The 23,359-nt window shown below is 37.3% G+C and overlaps 1 protein-coding gene across 3 annotated transcripts in view; it reads right to left on the reverse strand.

Annotated features, from left to right (window-relative positions):
* LOC139151445 (uncharacterized) overlaps positions 1-19,512 on the reverse strand; it is a 41,261-nt gene extending 21,749 nt beyond the window's left edge. Inside the window, exons 1-3 of one of the 3 annotated variants that reach the window (XM_070724261.1) lie at positions 19,318-19,512; positions 19,030-19,061; positions 13,925-13,952 (exon numbers count right to left, since the gene is read on the reverse strand). In XM_070724261.1, coding sequence (XP_070580362.1) covers positions 13,925-13,952; positions 19,030-19,039 — 38 coding nt within the window. In that variant the 5' untranslated portion in view covers positions 19,040-19,061; positions 19,318-19,512. Of the gene's footprint in view, positions 1-6,140; positions 6,235-13,924; positions 13,953-19,029; positions 19,062-19,291 lie in introns of those variants that run through there. The other 2 variants (XM_070724260.1, XM_070724263.1) reach the window with 2 other exon arrangements.
* Positions 19,513-23,359: the final 3,847 nt, after the last annotated feature.

Consider the following 23,359-nt stretch of genomic DNA (forward strand, 5'->3'; position numbering starts at 1 on the left):
ATGCGCATAATAATGAGGTACAAGATGTGACATCTTAAGGTCTAATATTCTATCAGAATTGGAGGGTATAGAACTTGTGGTTACTGAGTTATGCATATATATGTATAATCAAGGTCAAAGGTCATAAGGTCACGTGACATTTTGAAAAAAAATTGTATTGCTAATTAATCCCTATATGCCAAAAATCAGACCTCAAGCTCTATTCCCTTGCCCACAATTAGATGTATGCATAATTAACGAGGTAAAGCGTGTGTTGTCATAAGTTCTCCCATCCTACTAAATATAAAGGACATAGCACTTGTGCTTACGTATTCATCGACATAGATGTACATTTCAGGTCAAAGGTCATCGAGGTCACATGACATTTGGTCAAAAAATTTCTATACTATAGTTATCTCTATATACCAAAAATCAGACATCCAGCTCTATGGGTTTGCTCAGAATTAGATATATGCATAATTAATGAGGTACAGTATGAAGCATCATAAGGTCTCCCATCATACCATATATGAAGGGTGTACAACTTGTGGTTACTGAGTTATGGACAAATATGTATATTTGAGGTCAAAGGTCATCGAGGTCATGTGACATTTTGTCAAAATAATTATATTGCTAAGTTATCGCTATATACCAAAAATCAGACCTCTAGCTCTATTGACTCACTCAAAATTAGATATGCACATAATTAATGAGGTACAATATATGGCGTCATAAGGTGTCCCATCATACCATATATGAAGGGTGAAGCACTTGTGGTTACTGAGTTATGGACAAATATGTATATTTGAGGTCAAAGGTCACCGAGGTCACATGACATTTTGTCAAAAAAAAAAAATAGTATTGCTAAGTGATCCCTATATAACGAAAATCAGACCTCTAGCTCTATTGGCTCGCTCAAAATTAGATATGCGCATAATTAATGAGGTACAATATGTGGCGTCATAAGCTGTCTCATCATACCATATATGAAGGGTGTAGCACTTGTGGTTACCGAGTTATGGACATATATATATATTTGAGGTCAAAGGTCACCAAGGTCATGTGACATTTTGTCAAAATATCTGAGATATCTGCGTGAACGTATGGACTCACGGACGGACATGACCCAATCTATAAGCCCCCTGGACTTCATCCATGGGGACTAAAAACTGTGTCACTGCATCCTTTTTGCAATATGAATACGATGAGAAACTCAATTTTTATTTTTCTTGGCCTTATACATGGGAGTCTATTGACTGCCTTATACATGGGAGTCTATGGACTGCCTTATACATGGGAGTCTATGGAGACTGCCTTATACATGGGAGTCTATGGAGGTGAAAACTAAAAAGTCCTCTAACACGGCCAAATTTGATCACATTGTGAAACAAATCGACGTGCATCTGTATGGGGTAGGGTACTATCCTTGTGCAAAGTTTGAAAGAAATTGACCTGGGCATGTCTGAGATATCTGCGTGAACGGACGCACGCACAGACGCAGGCACGCACGCACGCACGCATGGACATGACCAAACCTATAAGTCCTCCGTGGGGACTAACAAACAGCAGTCTGAAATTCTGTAAGCAGAAGCCAATTTCACTCAGGCATAGTAGTTGCAAGTGTACGGTTGTGATCAGTGCTGTTTTTCATATGAGTTTAATTACTTTAAAATATCAATATCTCTGATATTTAAATAGCTATACTCAGTCTCTTGCATAAATATTGCACTCTAATTAGAGCATCTTTCTATGGAAAGTGGGCACTGAGGAAGTTGAGTTATGGTGGTACTAAATCATGTAAATGAAGGCATGCACAGAAATACACATAAAATTTCTATGTACGTATAGGGGCCGTCGATAATAAAAACTGACGCACAAGAAACGTAATTCCTTCGTTTTACTTGAAACCCCCTCCCCCCTCAAACGAAAGTTCTTATGCGAAATCAATTTGGTATTATGATGCCGTTTCTGACAAACCCACACGCACATCTCTGACCCGCACGCCAGTGAAAAAATTCCGGAAGGGCACATGTATTTCGCAAGTAGGAAAATGCTTCACATACATGTTTCACATTGAAAAATCATACAAGTTTTATTTCACCTTCATGTCTTTTCATTGTATTTTCTGTCTACGTATTTTGTAGTCATTCTGTTCTCCATGAATGCGAAGGTAGTTTGCTTTCTCGCTGCATAGTCGCAAAACAACAGAAAATCCTTATGCCATTTTGACGCACACAAAACGAAATTAGCTTTTAGCCCCTCCCCCCCTAAACGAAAGAATTACGTTTGTCGTGCGTCAGCTTTTATTATCGACGGCCCCTTAGGCACATGGGTTTGTGTTAGGCATTTGCAATTGGCAATTTGCATATTTCGTTAACTTTCATTGTGACTAAATCGCAAAGGTTTTAAAAATAATGGTCCAGGAAAGATTGAGAAAATGGAACACATCTTAGACTGTTTTACACCTGGTTATAGACAATTACCGGTACATGTACATGCAATTTGTATACCATCTTGGGATTCACTCTGGTAGAACGGTACTGTTCTTCCTTTCGCTATTTCAAAGGTAAATTGTGTCTGTGTAGGGCAAGGCAAAAGAAACTGTACAAAATGAAACACAAGCGCCTGTGATTATTATTACATTGTTCAGAATTCTGACATCAGCTGCTGTGACACTTCACTTTTGTTTAAAATAAATATTTGACAAGATGCAACAATGTACCCCATTTTTAAGCTCAAAGACTGTAATTTTTCTATAATAATCTTTAGCCTGGAACACGGTTCACACCTCTAGGTAAATTGCCAGGGCCAAAGAGATTCCACATAGCTAGCACCTAACCAAGCAAGGATTAGCTCTGCATGGCAGGGCTGTGTGTTACCGGCGTTATACGGCCTCCCACCACAGCCCTGCTGACTGCCATAGACAAAACCGCTGACAGCACCTCTGATTTGTGGCACGCAGTTTCTCCGCCAAAAACAGCCCATTTTGAATCAAAACCTTGCATAGATCTTCATTTTCGAGCACATCCACTTCGCCTAGTTGTGCTCAGCTGCGCTTGTAAATTCACCAAGAGCCCACTTTTCTCTCTATATGTGAGGGAAGCGTTCGTATCCACCGCCATTGTTAATATCATTCCACCCATGAGCATAAAGCTAGAGGCGTCATGGGTATGATCAATATTTTCATAGACTATGACAATAATAATCAAAACTATGAAAGCACAAGAATGTAAAGCTTGTATATCCCAAGGAATTACATAATTTTTGGAAACAAACTTGAAGGTGGTCGTATTATATCATGGGTTCTGTAAGCATTGCAACCATGCAGGGTATGCACCCTTGCAAACATCCAACCCAAATTTGAGAGCGATTGGGTTGGCGGTTTCAGAGAAGAATTTTTAACGAAAATGAGAAATATCACCGAAAAATTCAGCAAAACTACAAAATTAAAGATATCTCCACCATATTCGTAAAACTGTATAAGATTCACCTAAGGTACTTGTACACAAATTTTCAAAGCAATCAAAACAGCGGTTCGTGAGTTATTAATAATTCTTGACTATTTTCACATTTTGTCAGCTCATTTGCATAATTTTAGCAATGCAGACTTCATTTGAACAAAATCCCATCTATAGCCTAGGATGCATCAACACACCACATACCAAGCTGAAACGTGCAGCATTTTGCATGTTTTTGATGTTGACGGACATACTGTACGTACCGGTACGTACATACATACATACCGGTACATATAAATACATACATACATACATACATACATACATACATACATACATACACACATACAGACGCCATCGACTTCAGCTTATACTTTAACCTCACATTGGTATACCAAATGTGAGCTAAAAATTGATTAACACATGTCTAAGTTATGGCTCTAGACAAATCATAACAAAAAGGGTCCCCATGTAGCCATATTGGATCGTATTATGCATGCATATATATGACATAGGTCAATGTTCTTGTACCAAATTTGAAAGAAATTTGTTTGCACATGTCTGAAAAATGCTTGGTGATGGACACACGCATGCATACACGCATGACATGACCAAAACCCCTAGTCCACCTAGACTACGTCCATGGGGACTAAAATGATCCTCTCATGTGTCTTGTTTTTGGCATAGCTACAATGTAATATCAGCAAGAAAAACTAGCCAGAGAACGTGTGCCATAATGAACATTAGTGAGTAACACCCATTTAATCATTAGCCAATCATGAGAGGACCATTTTAACTGATGGACTTTGAAAGGGATGCCAGGGATGTCAAGGTCTCTGTTGGAGACCATTCACATGAAAATTAGCAGTTTTGCATACTACAGGTTTATCATTGATCCCGCGGCTAGATAGAGTATAGGTGAAGGCCAAAAATACTTCACAAGATTTAGACTAAGAGCACATAAGTGAAGGCTCAGAGGCTTTATACAGTATAAGTCTCGCTTCTACCACAGACACTAGAAGCGGTGCTTCTACTGTTCTATGATGCAAGTGAGGTCAACAGTATATTGACTTGTCTTGAGTATAAGAAATGTGGCTGTAAGATGCATACTGTATCAACTGATTAATGTAACAGTATGTAATTTAGTAAAAACTTAAACATTTCTGCCTAATTTTGTTTGAATATCCTCTCAGTTGCTTTCAGACATATACAACTCAAGATCGCGCAGGTCCTCCCACGCTTATCATAGTGATGTCTGTTGTTGACAGTTCTGGCCCTTTGGGCCAACAATTGTTTGGCCCGTTAGTCCCATTAGGTCCTTGGTCCCGTTAATTTCCTTATATCTCTGATTACATGGCAACGAGTTATTTTTTGCCATTAGAACTTTCTCGTGTTCATGCAGATATGTTCTGTCTCACCCAGTGTTTGCACTGAGACTAGTTCTACCTTCTATCTGGTGGTGATATTATTCTAAGTACAAAACTAACATTTGGCTATATTCTAAATCAGAAATCGTCATTGATTTCTTCCATTTCAACACGACTTTTATTCTGTCAGCACAGTCCACGAAATAGACGGCAATCCCTCATGTCTCGGTCGCCCCAAAATATAAAGGTACAGTCCACGGAGTAGCTCCTTGGCACAATACTTAACAAGTCTTCTTGGCGAGTCAAAAATGCTTTGTTTGGCAATACAAATAAATATGGAAGCCACTTTGTAGCAGTGCCACATGGATTTGCTTCTCCCTGTCAACACACTATCAAAGACATCTTTACCGACAGCATGATCGTCAATAACTTGTCTCTGAACATCTTTTTAGCATGACCAGCTATTGACATTTTAATATGCTACCTAAAAGATGTCTGAATTACTGTCGACACTATAGTAAGATAAGCAAAGGGTCGGACCTGCACTATCTTGTGTTGTTTGTCTGGACGTTCTAGTGGATACAGTGCACATCTTAAATACAGCCGCAATTCCCACTTTAAACTAGTCAACACAACATACCGGTATATGTGTACTGTAGGATCTCACTTGCTCTTATGAAGTCTATGCAAATTCTTTCTTTGCCTCAGCCCTGTTCTTGACGTCATGTCTTATGAATAATTAATAGCAATCCACATCCTGCAACAGAGGACAGTCCCTTGTGTCAATATTGCATACATGTACTTTCGCTTCCCCATCGTCCTAGTATGTGCGAGATACTACACCAATAAGCAACAGAAAAGACACAAGGAACTGACGACAGTCTAGTCTATACAGTTCCAAACATAGGAAAAGTGGCAACAAAATGAATGACACTGCAACACAGATTGAAACACACATGAATGTCATAGTACATTGTCCTTGTAGTAGTCCAGCCATGGCAGCGTAATCACTTCAGCCGGACAGATGGAAAAACAGACTGACACACAGACAGACAGAGCCCAATCAGTCATCCCGCACTGTGCACTTGTCCATGGGGACTAACAACTTAAACGAGTCTATCAACAAAGAGCTTTTCAAAGCGATTATTTATATGGCAATTCAGCAAAAAATTGCATCCCCTGTCAGTAAGCAACAGGATTACTTCATTTGAATAAGCACATATGATTCTTGCTAACATATTACACGATATGAGGCTCATGAACTCGTATGTGTTGTGTATCCTTTCCCCAATGTCACTAACACACACTGTTAAACTATAGTAAGGTAACTACTTACTGTGTCATATCTTGTCACACTGTAAGTGCACTTGGGTATTTGGTAGCAAAGAACTCTGTGGAAAGAACTGCTCACTTTGTGTGAGTAATCTCTTTGTTTTGCTTTGTGATTTGTTTCCCGCCAAATATGCTAATTATCCCCAGAGATGCCTTTTTAATCCACTACCCTTTGCTCACTGTTGATCTAACCTCTACACCAATTTAAAATGAAAATCACAAGACGCCAAGTGTATACAATTTATCATTATTGAACAAAGTGATGCACCATGTGAATATGTATAACTGCAAGGTGATCAAATTGTAATGACAGCCGCAAAGGACAATCATAAATCAAGGGAAAAAATAGAGCAGAAAAATGGACCACTGTATTGATAATAGTATATCCACCTTAATTAACCCTTTGGGTGGCATAGTCAATTTTTGTCGCCCATTACAAAATATACCCCAGTCAATATTTCAGATTTTTGCCAAAATCTTTGATAAAAAACTGTAGCTGATGAAATGTGATGACCATTTGGTCCAAAATTATCAAAAAAATTACAGAAAATTTCATAAAAACCGGTAAAATATGGCACAAAAATTTTGGTGGGAAAAATTACAGCACTCAAAGGGTTAAAGGATAGGGCAATCACTCCAGCATTTGCTTCATACAATTTCCATAATCTCATTACATAAAACATGAAAACTTCAAAAAAGTATTGACTTCAGAACAACTAAACTTGTGTGTTGCCCAGGATGTTTGCAACATACGCCAACACAGAAGCAAACTTTTGTAATTGTAACTTTTGAGCGGAAACAGGCCAATCAATGTGGATATAGGTCAGCAAGGTCAAATAAGAGAGAAAGAGGATGTGACCTTGTAGAAATGCAGCATGCCCATTTGGTCACTTTGCCACTTGATTACCCAAGTTCACTAACTGGTTTGATGTAGATTTTAACACAAACCTTCTCAACTATTAAAATACAAACAAGTATGTCCTCATCAAATACATGAGACATTTTTTTGACAATAAATCTTGTATAGATAGGTTCATTCCACTTAGCCACCAGTTACAGCACAATCAATATCTTGTCTGGTCCATGAAATGCTTCACTAAAATCTTGCATTCCCTGGAAATCGCTTTCTTTACGCTGCTACTTCTATACTTTTGTCCAAATGTTGCAATTACTGCAATTTCATATCAGTTTCAAACGCATCACTCATTCAACACTGCATATTTGCTGAATATGTCCTCCTGAAGCATGGTCGCATGACTTCCTTTAATAATTGGCTGCTAATACAAAGGGATTGATCATTAATACCACTTATATTTATATTTTGTATCATGCACAATGAATGGTAGACATATTTCACAGTACTCCAAAGAATCCCCACCAAAGTCAAAGGTTATTTTAACAACAGTTACATGGCTACCAGCCATAAGTTGTTTTTATCACCCCTACAATCTGTAATAGTAGAAAAGAAATACAATGTATGTAGTATAAACAAGGACACAACTCACTTGTTTCCTTAAAGTTAATTACATTAGAGATACCATGAACGAGGAAATGTCTCTCTCTTTATAAAAACTTTAAGAATAGAAGTTCCCTCTCTCAATGACAGACTGAATACCCTGACAGGGCCCCTTTATGTCTGGCTACTATGATTTACATTTCCTACTAGTAGTGTACAAACATATTCTCATATTACTGTCAAGAACTTTTCATGGAGAGCCTGTATTCCTAGAATCTTACAATGTAATTCTTTCACTTTTTAAAAAGAAATATCACTGGCAGTTGCAGGTTCAATCGCATAATTTATTAATATACAAAAAGTGGTACTATTCATCAAAGTCCCAGCTAGCAAAAGCAGAGAAAGTGTATCACAAAGAACACAATTTGTTTGTCATGAGTATCTTTCTTCTCATGATAGTTGAGTGATAAATAGACAAGGTTTTGGCATGGGACATAAATTGCTCACCTACCAGATCTCTCATCTGCAATGTTCCCTTGAAAATGACCGTAAAATATTAGAATGAGAAGGGGGGGGGGGGGGCAGGAGAGGGGATGACACTGAAAAACATTAAAACATTTCACTATATTTTATGCTTGACTAATTCTACACATGATAAATTGGACAGATAGGCTGGGGGTCAGGGTGTACTGAAAATCAATATGGTAACAAGCAAAACCAGTTTGAACCAGTTCTGAATGCAAATCAAATTTATAGCAGTCAGGTGGATCTACCCAATCACATTGAACGTCATATCTTTGCTGTAAACAATGTCCCTTGATTGAAATTATTAGCTCTGTCGTCTTCATGTATGACACGTATTCAAATGAATAACAAGTCTTTGGTATCATCAACACCCTGGTACAACTTCCCTTCTTATAAAATGGTCTCTGTTTTGTCTCCAATAAAGAGTAATTATCGTGCAACGTCAATGTTTTACAGACAACATACATCATCATCTGTGTGTGCTTATCATTTCTGCAACATGTAATTCTGTGCCAAACTCTGAATTTTTACCATTCACTTGTATTTTGAAATACTGGAGGTTATTGAAGTGATAGCACAAAGCCTTAACATTAATAACGTTGTCAACTGGTAAAAGATATCACTATGACAGATAACCCTCCTAGTTTTGCACACTTCAAATTCTGCTACTGAGTCTAACACAAATTTTGTTGTATTCAGGTTTGCCTACTGTGTACGGTAGTTCATTGTGACCAACCTTTTCTACCATGCTGTGTATAACATTCTATCAAAAGGATATATATGCACATTACAATAATGTGGGTGAAATTTCCCTGCAATCTGTGTATTTTTAACCTTTGAGTTGGTAACTTGCCATGGCTGCCAATACTGAAATGTTGCATAAGCTTAGGACTTGATTGACACAAGCTGCCTCACAAACAGTGTGAGACACTCAAAATGAAAAGATGTAGCAAGTCATTTCAGAGATGACAACTTTGAACAGACTGATTAAAACTGAGGTCTGAAGCAAAAGAAATCAGGTCATCATAAATGACACAGTCCCAAATGGATCACCGGCAGCTGTTGATCCTTGCATGTTGCTGATGACTTGATCGAAGTTCTTTTCATTGGCATGCGAGAACTTAACCCTTTGAGTGCTGTAACTTTTCCCACCAAAATTTATTTTAACATTTTACCAATTTTTATGAATTTTTCTGTAATTTGTTGATAATTTTGGATCAAATGGACATCAAATTTCATTGGCTCCAGTTTCTATTCAAAATTTTGGCAAAAATCTGAAAATATTTGACTGGATATATTTTACAAAGGTGACAAAATTGACTTTGGTGCTCAAAGAGTTAAAATTAAAAATGCATATCAGTGGTGATCTTGAGACCACATGGCCTATATGAGACTGCACCATGACATACATTTATGTCATAGAACCTTGATCATATACTGGGTATACCCAAATACAAATTGACATGCAAATGTCATCACAGTAACTTTGTCCTTACACAAAGATTGACTGCAACTTTCAAGATGCGGAACAATCTGTTATCTTATTGAATTGTTTAACTACATTTGAGAAAAAGTTCCATGTGTGATCAATGGTTTCAATGTGGTTACACAAAATCTGAGTGTTGGTTTGTGATAGGATAGATATGGGTGGACAGATGTAGAAGTCCCTCACATAAAAAATGTCTATAGGTATTGGTACAGTAAATGTTTCCAATTTGTTGACCTGGCAATGTATGCAGCTCAGTTTAAGAAGCACAAGTAGAGTAAAATGTGACTTAACTTGAAAGTACTTGGGATGAAGGGAAATTCTGGGCTGTTCATTATATGATATACCGGTATCTGTCAGTGTAACTTATTAGTAAACATAGGGCCAAAGTCCCTGAAGCTACTATAGACATGGATACAAAATTAAGTATTTCCTGACTCTATGAAATTATCTCACTAAGGTCATCCTAGGGACATGTAAACCAAATATTAAAGCTGTCTGACCAGCGGTTTTGAAAAAACAAGCGACTCAACAGTTGACAGAGCTCTGCTGTGTTATGTAGAGAATAACCTTTTGTGACACATGTATTGATGAAGAAGGTGGATATCTTTGATAGCTCATTTCAGGATGACCTGACCAAAAATGGAAAAAAATTCCGTAAAAATACAGATTTGCATATTTCAACAGACTACCGGTATATTAGTCTATAATAGCAAATAAACGAGAGTTAATTACATTCTAATTAAAGTAAACAAGACTTGCTTAAATCAAGATTTACGTCATAAAAAAACAGCATATCTGTCAGGTTATAAAGAATCTTGAGCTGGTTATCTTTTAATATCAGTATTTTCATCCTATTAACCAAGCACATTTTAACTTTCAAATTAACATTGTAAGTAAGTTCTGTTGAATAAGTTGAGACTGTACGTACTCAGAGAAAGCACACTGAAGAGACAAATGTTTGAAACTTAAGAAGTTCAAGGTCATCAAAACATCATAAGGAATCATGTTACACTTTCATTGCACTGTTTACACAGATTGCATAATTGCTATAAATAGCACATGAGGAATCTTACAGCCCAGCTTTACCATAAAAACCCTATCACTTTGACCACTCTTTTAATTGACCACTCTATTTTTTTCCTCAAAAAGTAATCTTATTTTATCCTTACCAAGTCAACCATAAATGGAAATTAGAACTTTCTCTATCTCTATTTATTTGACCACCCTATCATGACAAACTATTATGAACAATTTCTTTTAGATAACATAAATGGTGGTTCAGAATATATCAAAGTTGGGATTCAGGAAAGTTGCCTTTACATGTTTTAATCCTCAATTCACTATGAACTGTCAAAAAAAGTTGAACTTTCTGATAATTCCACACTAAAATTATTTTGGCTTTGATGATTTCCTAATTAATTCAATTATTGAAAAACATATTAATTATTTTTTTCTGGGTGAATTGATAGGGTTTATACAGTACAAGAATTACATACAATGTAAGTCAAGCTTTAACCAAAATGACAAAAAAATTCCTTAAAAATACACATTTGCATATTTCATCACAATTTGAACAAATCTAAGTTGGGTTATCCCTAGGGACCTGTATACCAAATAACAAAGCTGTCTGACCAGCGGTTATGAAGAAGAAGATTTTTTACCAAAAACACCTTTTTTGGCATTAATTTGCCTATTTTCAACAATATCAAAAAATCAAAAAAAATGGTTTCTCAAAATCATATTTTTCATCTACACAACAAATATCAAATCAGTAAGTACTGCGGTTCTCAAGATATTTGAGTGGACGGACGCCTCACAAACGGACATACATACATACATACATACATACATACATACAGACTGACGATGGACGTCGAACGGATACCCATCCCAATAGCTTCTATAGACTATAGTCTATAGTAGCTAAAAATGGATTAAGATTCATACTAAGATTCAGCAAATTTCATTTTCATATTACAAGAAATTTGTCAGCATGAAAGACAGCAGCCATCCCAGTTGTTCACTTTTATTCAATAACACAATCATTAAAACTAAAAAAACTGCATTTGTCCTTGTGCGAAGTTGGAAAGACATTGGTCAAAACCTGTCTGAGTATTGGTCGTAGACATCAACTACATAAAAAAATACCGCAATTATACGGTGTCGCTCAAATTTGATCAATATTGGTATATACCAGTATGGGTACCAAAGATCAACAATAAATGTTGTTTCTATCTGTTCAGTGCAAGAAAATTCTACGTTGATGTTATGACAATGATTTCTTCACAGTACAACCAGAAAAACAACAAGAAATATTTAAACCAGGTAAACGAGAATGACAAAAGTAATTAAGGTCTAAAACTTTAGGTACTGGAGGTCAACTTTAGCAACATGCATAGCAGAAAGGCAGCTAGCCCCTCTTAGTTTAACCATAGACGGTCTTCCTCCCCTCTACTGATGGTCTTCCTCCCCTCTACTGTCTATGGTTTGAGCAGGTCTGTTAATATGTAACAGTTCATAAACAATGACAGGAAATGACTCAAGTCAGTGGAGTTAGCCTGTCTTTAACTGGCATGCCACCACTCCTGCACATTTGCAGGATTTCCCTTTTTCTTACCTCATTTGCACATTTTTGACACTGACGTGTTCATTTGAACAAATTCACATCTCAACCCATGCATCTACCTGTACACCAAATACTGAGATGGTAGCTTTGGCGGTATGGGAGCCTTTGCGTGTGACGGACATACATCCGCACATACAGACGCCACCGACTCATCATATAAGCTCTTTTTGGTATTTATATTCATACCAAATATGAGCTAAAAATACCGCAATTATACTGTGTCGCCGAAATTTGATGAGAATTGGTACATACCAAAGATCAACAATAAGTGTTGTTTCTATCTGTTCAGTGCAGGAAAATTCTACGTTGATGTTATGACAATGATTTCTGCACAGTACAAGAAGAAAAACAACAAGAAAATATTTAAACAAGAAAAATAAAGAATGACAAAAGTAGATAAGGTCTAAAACTTTAGGTACTGGAGGTCAACTTTAGCAACATGCATAGCAGAAACAGCTAGTCCCTCTTAGTTTGAGCATAGACAGTCTTCCCCCTCTACTGTCTATGGTTTGAGCAGGTCTGTTAATATGTCACAGTTCATAAGCAATCACAGGAAATGACTAATTAGCTGTTTCAGTTACTGCCACCACTCCCACACATAATAGGTACCCTACATACAAATAGGTTAAAGGTCAAAAACCTCTTACTCAGATGTGTGGGCTGGTTTCAGTTACTGCCACCACTCCTGCACATTTGCAGGATTTCCCCTTTTCTTTCCTCATTTGCATATTTTTGACACTGACATGTTCATTTGAGCAACGCCACATCTCAACCCCTGCATCTACCTGTGCACCAAATACTGAGATGGAAGCTTTGGCGGTATGGGAGCCTTTGCGTGTGATGGACATACATCCGCACATACATAACCACATAGATACAGACATACAGACGCCATCGACTCATCATATAAGCTCTTTTTGGTATTTATATAAATACCAAATATGAGCTAAAAATGGCCTCCACATAGCCATATTGGATTGTAGCACAAAACAAATCGAAGTGCATATTTATGCCATAGGAATATTCCTTGTACCAAATTTGAAAGAAATCACTCCAGGCAGCTCTGAGAAACTTGCGTGAACAGACGGATGGACGGATGCACAGACACAATGAAATATATGTGTCGCTACAGACAAACTAATGAAATATACTGACACCGCCCTTTTTGTGATTTGACTTATTCATACATAAGAATTCCCCTGGAAAAACCATTGTTTTAACTCCATTCCTGCAAGCATGCTGGTTCTGCAATGCAAGTCTTGGGGCGTATCAGGTGTTAGTGTTAACCATGATCACAGCAATGCTAGCCATACTCTCTTTATGTGGATAACAATCTAACAGAATTGTACCATGCATCCTGACTATAGATTGCACTGCGTTCCCTACTGTTTGTGGAGGGACAATGATCTAGCATTACAAAGTAAATTTTGAAATTTTCGTAAACTTGGTAATTTGCATTAACATCCGCTGATGCCATGATTTTTCATAAGGCAACGGATTCAACTGGAAGTAAATAACAGATTCAATTTCTAATTGGTTGTATATTAACTAGGCGTTAGTTAATTATGAAATTATGGCAAATTAAGTCACTGCACTCAAGTTGAGTGCAAAGGAAATTAAGTGCAGCTCCAAACTTTGGGTACAATGTAGTTGTACACATTCAGAACACTAATTATGCAAATCATGACTTACCTATATGTCCCTTTTCTTTGCTGAGAACCTGTGAAAATATGGAAAATCAAAGTAAGACTTTCATGGCCCCTGTATCATATGGCTATCATAAAAAACCTAAAACTCCAGATCAAGACCTATTGGATAAGTTGTTTCAGAAGAGAAAACTTTCATAAAAATGTGCAATACAATTCTTAAAAATACCGCCAAGGACAGTGTGCTCACATTCGGTTTGAATTGATAAATTCAAGAAATATTTAAACCAAGAATGACAAAAGCAAATAAAGTCTGCAACTTAGGTACTGGAGGTCATCTTTAGGAACATGCATATCAACTTCTATAGCAATGGGACAAGCAGATCCTACATACATAAACAAATGTCAACAAAAAAATAGCCAGAGAAGCTTGACAAAAAGAAAAGGTGGGAGAGTGGGGAAAAAATAAAGAGTGGGAAAAAATGTACAAGGGATCTGGTAAAAAGTAATGCTACCTCATCAATCTTCTAGCCCCTACCCCCTCCTGAATATCAAATGTTCAACCCCTTACTTAAGATTAGCTGGCAGGAAATGTATTTACAACCTTGGGGATGTTTCAATTAATGCTATGAGTGCTATCATTCAAATGTAAACATAGTGAAATGCCTTCCACTGTGGGGGGATTACAACATCTGGAATTATCCTGGATCCAAATTTCTCATCAGTTCTTGTGTGTCTTACATGCAAAAGTTGCAAAAATTGGTTCGCAATAAAAAAATTTACCTCAACTTTGTTTTCTGGATCAAATTTTACTACAAATTGATATTAAATATGACAAAATTATGTTCACAGCCTTCAAAACTCTCTCACAACATATCCTGGGTTGGTGTAGGTCATTTAAGGTCACAAACTGAGAAAATTACCTAAAATATACAAATTTGGGGGTTTCCCAACACTTCGAGCAGAAAATTTATCTAATAACATCCCTCGGGACTTTTGTACCAAATTACAAAGCTATCAGACAAGTAATTTTGAGAACAAGTTTTCTTGACCAAAATTGACAAAATGGTCTTAAAAATATAAATTTGTATATTTCAGGACAATTTCCACATATCTAACTATTGTCATCCCTGGACATCTGTACACCAAATATAAAAGCTGTCTGTCCAGAAAGAAAAAAAAAGAAAATATTTTTGTAAGATTTTTTGACCAAAAAAGACAAAAATTGCCCCCAAAACAGTAATATTTCCAATTTTGTCGTAATTTCAACAATTAGAAGGGTAACACCCTTGCAAAGATCCAATTCAAATTTGAGAGCAATTGGGCTAGCGGTTTCAGAGAAGAATAAATTTTACTTAAAATGAGAAAAATAAACAAAAAATTCAGCAAAAATACAAAATTCAAGATATCACAATATTCATAAAACTGATTTTGATCAACCTGAGGAACCTGTATACCAAATATCATAGCTATCAAATTAGCAGTTTTTGAATAAAAAAATTTTTGACCAAAAATTCGGAAAATTGCCCCCAAATTACAAATATGAAAATTTCAATTCAATTTGTATAAGCTTGACTGAGGTCACACTGAGGAACATGTATACCAACTTTCAAAGCAATCAGATGAGTGGTTTCAGAGAAACACATTTCTTGACTAAAAACTGAAAAAATACCGCAATTATACGGTGTCGCTCAAATTTGATCAGAATTGGTACATACCAAACATCAACAATAAGTGTTGTTTCTATCTGTTCACTGCAGGAAAATTATACGTTGATGTTATGACAGTTTCTGCACAGTACAACCAGAAAAAACAACAAGAAATATTTAAACCAGAAAAAAAAGAATGAAAAAAGTAAATAAGGTCTGAAACTTTAGGTACTGAAGGTCAACTTTAGCAACATGCATAGCAGAGAATCTTTCAACCATGGATGTACAAAAATAGACATCCATGGTTTCAGCAGGTCTGTTAATATGTCACAGTTCATAAACAACGACAGGAAATGACCAATTAGCGGTTTCAGTTACTGCTACCATTCCCAAACATAATAGATACCCTGCATACAAATAGGTTAAAGGTCAAAATCCTCTTATTCAAATGTGTGGGCTGATTCAGCTACTGCAACCACTCCTGCACATTTGCGATTTCCCTTTATCGTACCTCATTTGCACATTTTTGACACTGACGTGTTCATTTGAACAAATTCACATCTCAACCCCTGCATCTACCTGTACACCAAATACTGAGACGGTAGCTTTGGCGGTAGGGGAGCCTTTGTGTGTGACGGACATACATCTGCACATGCATACCCACATACATACATACAGACATACACGCGCCACCAACTCATCATATAAGCTCTTTTTGGTATTTATATATAAAACCAAATATGAGCAAAAAATACAAAGTCACAGCTACTGTCCCTTTAAAAATTTCTCAAGGTGCAATTTAGTCCATGGAAGAATTCCTTTGTACATGTAAACATTGTATAATTTAACTAATCAGTACTTGAAACTTGAAACTTTTTATGATGAACTCATGTAGTTCAACTGTTCAGCAATGAGACAAAATATTATTTTAATTCTCTTTTGTTTTTTTCTTTATCAAAGGGGACGTGGAAATACAGACATGCGCATGACAAATGGAAGTCATCATGGTTGGGATCTAACGCCGTTTCGATGTAGTGAGTAACAAAATACACGTGAAAGAAAACCAAACTGTATAAAGTTGGTCATTTTGTACGCTTTTGACTTTGCATGGTTGGAAAACTTACAATCAGTACTTTACTTTTGACAAAGAAACATCTTTAGTTTACTTCAAATGACAAACAACCACATCACAAGATTTTGCTATTTGAAAATATGAAGTAAGCTCTGGCAAAATGTCAGTCAATCTCCTTGAGTTGGCCAAAGTTGTTGGATTTTGATGGCAAAATTCTGAATTCACATGGCATTGACATTCTCTAGTTGACAGTAAAATACATGTGTGCATGTAGAGTTAGCATAGCCTCATCACAGGAAGATCACTCTAGAACATGTACACTGTAATAGAATGCCCGAGCACTGCAATTTTTTGCAGAGTAGGGGTCACTATCATCAGATCTCGAACGAAGGTGATATGGAACATTAAAACACATTAAAACAAGCAAGAGAATTTTGTGGGGATTACATTGGTTGTGACTCCTAGCTTCTACCTCCATATAATACCAATTTGTCAAAGACTCCGTTGTCTTTCCATCTAAATTATCAATAATGCCCTGAAACAAAGCAATACTGTAAAATCATTAATTTTAACAGGGATTTAATTTCCCTGTCTTGATGTTTGAGACATTTCACGAGCTAAGGATTTAAGTTCATAGTTTATGCTAATAAACAGATTCTATTGTTATTTAACATTTTCACTGGGATTTAAAGGGGTTTCAGCAAAAATAGTAAAATTAAATCCCAGTGAAGAATTAATGCTTTTACAGTATTTGGATCACAAAATCAGTCACTAAACAACGGTCATAAGAAAGTTGATTTTTTTCTGGTTAAAATCTGATGAAATGGTCAATCCTAGAGCAATATGACAGCATTCAAATTGTGTACATTTGCAGAAAACGTAATAACCATGATATGTACAATTGCGATAAGCCTTCAGCATTTTTTGTCAATGACATGAAGTAATTATTACAGTTGTAGGTAGCACTGTTGGTGACAGGGCAAGGTTGATTAGCTTTTCGCAGTGTTTTCTCCAGGTTTCTCATCCGTCTCCTTGAAAAATTCGGGATTTTGGAACGATGATAAATTATGTAAATTTTTATGCAAATTTAGGTTTATCAAGGTGTCAGACAGAGTTTATCTGGATGCAAAATCTGTGATGTTACATCATGGGCATTAAAGGCATTGCTCGCGATCCCGGGATTGCCTTTGTTCTAGTCTGTAAGAGGATTATGGAGGTGTGATAGCCTTTTGTTTTCCATTGAAATTGTAATCTGGTGGGTAATTTTCTGATGAGACAATCTGGTGCCAGCGCATGGGCATTAATAATGGTGCGAATACAACTCAATACTCTGCCTAATTAATATCTCAAGATCTCACTGTTGGGGTGACATTGCAGGCTTATTTTTAGGGCAGTTTAGATCAGATAGGGGGAATGGCGCACAATTGCTGTCACTGAAAGGGTCATGCCTGTGCATGCTGCCAAGGACTAGCTGCATTTTGTTCCTCTGTCATTCAATCAAGGCCAAAGTCCTGGCAGGTTTGATGAGTTAGGTGTCTCCTTGAGGTTCCCAAAGTCCTAAATTTGAATGATTTTTTTGCTCTCATGTTCAACAGGCAGCACAGAAGACATGCCACATGATATAGATATGCTAATTTCACATGATCACATGGTTGTAACTCAATAATTAATCAGACATTATTCCTGACTGAGGTGACAAACTTAGATGACGTTAATATTTCAATATATGTGTAACTCATAAAAGGAAAGTTTGCTGGAACAGTTTAACTCTCCTCGTGAATACATTATGCAACTTCATAAAAAAATTTGTAAATTTTTATACAATATATAAATTTTACAAAGCAATAAAAAGAACATTTGGATGTCTGGCAACATGCTTGGACGGTTTATCGTAATGTTTACACTATTTGTACAGATGACTAGCTTTACAAGTTTAAAAAATGTAGACTTGCATTAAAACGCGTGGAACATAATCTGTGAACCACTTCAAAATTTCACTACGCGCCTGCCAAAATCTCCTTTAGTAGGGCCTCTTTTTTGCTGAAAACCCGTACCCGCGGCTTTGTTTACACTGTCTCAGTGTCTGTACTGTTCTCATGCCATTGCCATGCCACATAGTGCGTGCGACTACTATAAATCGGATATGACTAGTGCTGTCAAATTAAGCTATCAAAGGAAAAGCGCAACTGTAAATCATGGAATCTGGGGATGCCTGACCACATCCACTCCGCTTGAAATTTTTCATGTTTTCATTGAAGAGTTCAACATAATAGGTAGCCCATTTGACCTAAACAAGGGCCTCATGGCGATGGCTGTTTCCTCTGATCACGCGAATAACCACATGAAGTTCGTTCATCTAAAGAAATCAATACAGATTACCCTGAATATGTTGCTGAATCTTACTCAAAAGAATATATGAAAATCACTTACCTTTTACCATAATTTCCAGCCAGCCATCAACCCTGTAAAATGTAATAACAGCGACGGTAGTATGTTACGGACTGGCCATGTAGCTCGGTCAAAGGGCATATATATTCACGAGTGATCACACATACAGAGCAGAGGTAAGTCAATATCCCTGTGCCGTGTCTCAATAATACGGCGCTACACTTATCGTCTGCCGGCGAATTTGACAATGTGGAGTTTCTGACAAAGCGAGGGACACTCTTCCATATAAAATGTATCAGCTTACCTAGTACGAAATGGGTGGAAACGAACCTCAACAGAAGAGTTACATTTACGACGAGACTATCGATTCTAATCAGTGATGAAATCTTCGGTTCTTTTGTTGGTGTTCGCGGACTGCCAGATGGTTTAGTTCCAGAGCTTTTTTCAAAAGTATCCTTGGAGCACTGTAGGCGTAACACAATATTTACGTATGCCAATCACCCTAAAATTTGAAGAGTACAAAAGATAAGTCAGCGTGCCGTGTGCAAACATGGACGCGCGCGCAACATGTTTGCCATATGACCTCCATATGGCAACTGTGCCACATGAATCACCACATGCAGTTTAGTATTCATATGAACAGCAGCATTGTTTACTAACTGGCTGACGCTACGCTCAGGTCGCTCTAGCACGACCAGTAACATTCTGAAAATTCATATTGACAAAAACTAACAACATTAGTCACATAGGTAGGTAGAGGTAACGTCGTAGCTGACACTAGGCCTACACGTTAGGCCTACAGTTGAGGTTTAGGCATATATTTCTTGAAAATGTAAGCATATTAGTATTTAGGCCTACTCATGTGCCTGTATTTCTCATAAATGAATATTAACACAGGGTGATATTTTGTCACCGCCAAGCACCTAGCCAGGACGAGCGTTTCTCACTAAGAAAAAATTGTCAAATCTCAGCGGAGAATTTTCGTGTAGCTATAGGCTTAAACTGGTTCCGTATTAAACCAACAATGTAAAAGTGTAGCGTTTGTGTCTGTTCTGTGGAAAACAGGACTCACGTTGGACGATATAGGCCTATGTCCTTATGCTGGTTTTCGTAGGCGTGATTCTTGTCTGCCCTAGTATTAAATAATGTATTTTCCATGAAAAAAATGCTCACTGGATTTTCTTTTTCAAAATAATAAGCTGCCTCCAAACACCTGTATCTAGGCCCCGTAGAAAATTGGCTTACGTCGGGAGATACACGTAGGCCTGCTACATGCCCAATTACATCGGCACTTTTTTTATTTCTCAGCAAATGACATTGACATCACTTGACTGCCATGTCCTTAGATTCCTTGCGCGATTCTTCCTCCGTACCAAGGTTTGGTAAGAGGGTGGTGAAACCGAAGTAGGTTTTTGAAGAGTTTTTTGTTGTCTACAGTAAGCTTACAGTGTAACACTTCGGAAATATCTTAGCTTATTCACGTTCTCACTAATACTAGGCCTACATACATTCAAACGTTACAAAGTAAAATCATGAAATAGTAGGCCTAATATCACTCCTGGTGCGTAAGTATTTAATTTGCGGGTCAAAAATTCTATGCTTATGCATCCGTCATTATTATAATTTTACAATTTCAAAATATATTCTTCCTGTCTATTTAGAAATTCTATTGTATTTTATGTACTGCCGTAACACAGCGGTCACACTCGAATACATCACGCCAAATACAAGCCAAGCCAAAGCTGGTCAGACAATTCAACAACAATTCGTCAAATATTAGGGTGCGCATTCACGACAGAAAAAGACACAGTCAAACGAATATCTGAACAAAAGATTTATTCAGAAAAGTGTCGAGACTATACAATCCTTTGTTTGTCGACCTCTTACTGGGTATTTTGTTAATATCGTTTGGACTGGTGCCAACGTACGTGCAAATTTGAACTGGGTGGCGATCGTGGTACCAGGCAATGCTGGAAGCTTATTCATGAATGCCCTCCGCCCCAATCAACGAACGTATTGACTGGTTTGTCCAGCTTTTAGGTCAACTCACTCTCTCTGTACCCATTTATAGCGACAGGCCGCCACTTTAAATACTAAAATTGAATAATTTATATTTATAAAAAAATAATGCACATTCTTTGTTTTTACATTGAACATATGTCCTCGAGTCACGCACTTCAAATGCATGCACTCGGCACACGGTAACACATATGCATGTGAAGTTGTACAGCCATATAGTGTACAATCCTGTAGATTTACAATTTGACCCGCTGCATATAGATACACTGTTGTTTTGGACTCATACGGCTCGAGGTAATGACTCGCTAAGGGTACTATGTCTACTTTTACATCTACCACATAACAAAGCTGAATAGAACAAACCACTTCACTGACTAAGCCCCTTTCGTCATACTCGTAAATTGGAATAGGGTCATAATACTTTTTTCCGACGCACGTCAACTCCAAATTGGCATATTGCCAGATGTTGACTTGGACCTACTGGGTGTGGTGGATTAACCTTTGCAATGATCTGACCTACATGATTAGCAGCAATGATAAAGCTCCTGCTTACTCGTTGGGAACACAATAGTTTGGTTTTTTTCTACGAAGGTAAAGGTGTGTTTGTAACAAAATGTTTCTGAAGCAAAAAGAAGTGTGTATGTTTATTGTTGTTTTATCTATCATATCTCAACAGTGCAACTTTCTATACCTTACAATTCTTGAAAGCAATTGAACAGAATTTGTTTATCATGGACATTTACGCTCCATTTCGGCCAGATATGCTGTGGCCCCCAAACAATAAAACCTACATGACAACTTGCTACAACCATTACCGGAAATTCGCTGAAAGCTTTAGCAGCTCCTGGTTGAACATGGAGCATGTAAGATGGTACCGGTATTTTGGAGGCGACCTTTATCAAATTATAACAAATAATTAAAAATGCCAAACAAATAGATGTTTCAGTATTTTATTTAATATAATGCAACTACTGAACTGCTGAAGTTTAGGACGTTCATAATGCGATGTACCTATTCAATGTCTGCCTAGATTCATCCGGAGGGCCTTTCTGTCTCAATTTTATTGTAGATCACCAAACTCAGTTCTTGACACCAAATCCATGATATCTTCATTATTTGCATGATAATATCTCAAACTCAGCTATCTTCTTTGTATTGTCAATGATGTTCATGTATTACCTTCTTCTGTTTATACTTTAGCCGACACTTTTCATGTGTGTCTGTCGTTTTAGAGAAGCAGTAATTCTATGACTACTGCCTTTTTAGTCCAGCTGGCGGGCAGGTAATCGGGCCTCAATCAACCTGCAGATCAGATCCGCAGTTAGTACTCTTTTAGCTCGCTGTTGTATTATTGGACTTTAACTTTGATGACATCACGTTTGCGCTGGGCCTTTCTAATTTGCATTTTTGACCAAGGTCTTTCCTTCATTCAATAGGGTTGACAAATTACCTGGAGCGGAGTATCGGCAAGGCTTTAAAAGCCCACACTCGAGTTGCAGACCTGCTTGTTTGACATCTGGGCGATTTATGAGCCAAACGTTAAATGTCAGCTTAAATCAACAGAGCTACAGGAAACTATGAATCGTACATTCAGCCATGAAGAGATTGTCCTTTGAGCCTTGTCACCATCTACCTTCAGTCGAACAAAGCACTGTCTAAAAAGTGGTGAGGTGTAATCCGAATGGCAGAAACGCATGAAGACAGGTGACATGATACGTAGATTCTGACAAATATCAAGAAGATCAAACAATTAAGCATTGGCATTGAGAGAATGAAAAATGGAACATACCGGAAGAACAACATCGACAGCAATAACGGCTTACATAAATAGACGGTGTGCCGACATGGACGTAGTTCCAGAACTGTCTGTGGTAGTCATTTGCCGTCGAAATTATGATCCATGATATCAATAAAGTTAACCTCTATCGCAAACGACAACTACTTGCATGGCTGGTACTTGGAAATAGGTTCAACTCTCAAAAAAACACCCTAGTAAGTTTTGAGAGTTCTTCCAAGTACATAACATCAACTGACAAACTTATCCAGCCACTGTTTTCTTCATGTTTTCTTCAATTGGACGATTTCCATAATTAGGTTGATCAGCAATAAATATTTTTTCTTTGAAATGCTTTAAAATTGCTATGACAATTTGCTTTGGTAATTTTGAGACGTACTTCCCAATAAAATTCATTTTAAAACTTGCTCTTCATATTGAATCTACTACAAATTCACAAGCCAACAATGCTCATTCCGGCAGAGACGGATCAAAAGATACACTTATGACTAAACTTCAACGACCTAACCAAGCCCTGCGGACCGGACGAACGCACCGATACCGTAACTGCGGGCAAGG

This window comes from Ptychodera flava, chromosome 15 (genome assembly GCF_041260155.1).
Source record: "Ptychodera flava strain L36383 chromosome 15, AS_Pfla_20210202, whole genome shotgun sequence".
Classification (NCBI taxonomy): Eukaryota; Metazoa; Hemichordata; class Enteropneusta; family Ptychoderidae; genus Ptychodera; species Ptychodera flava.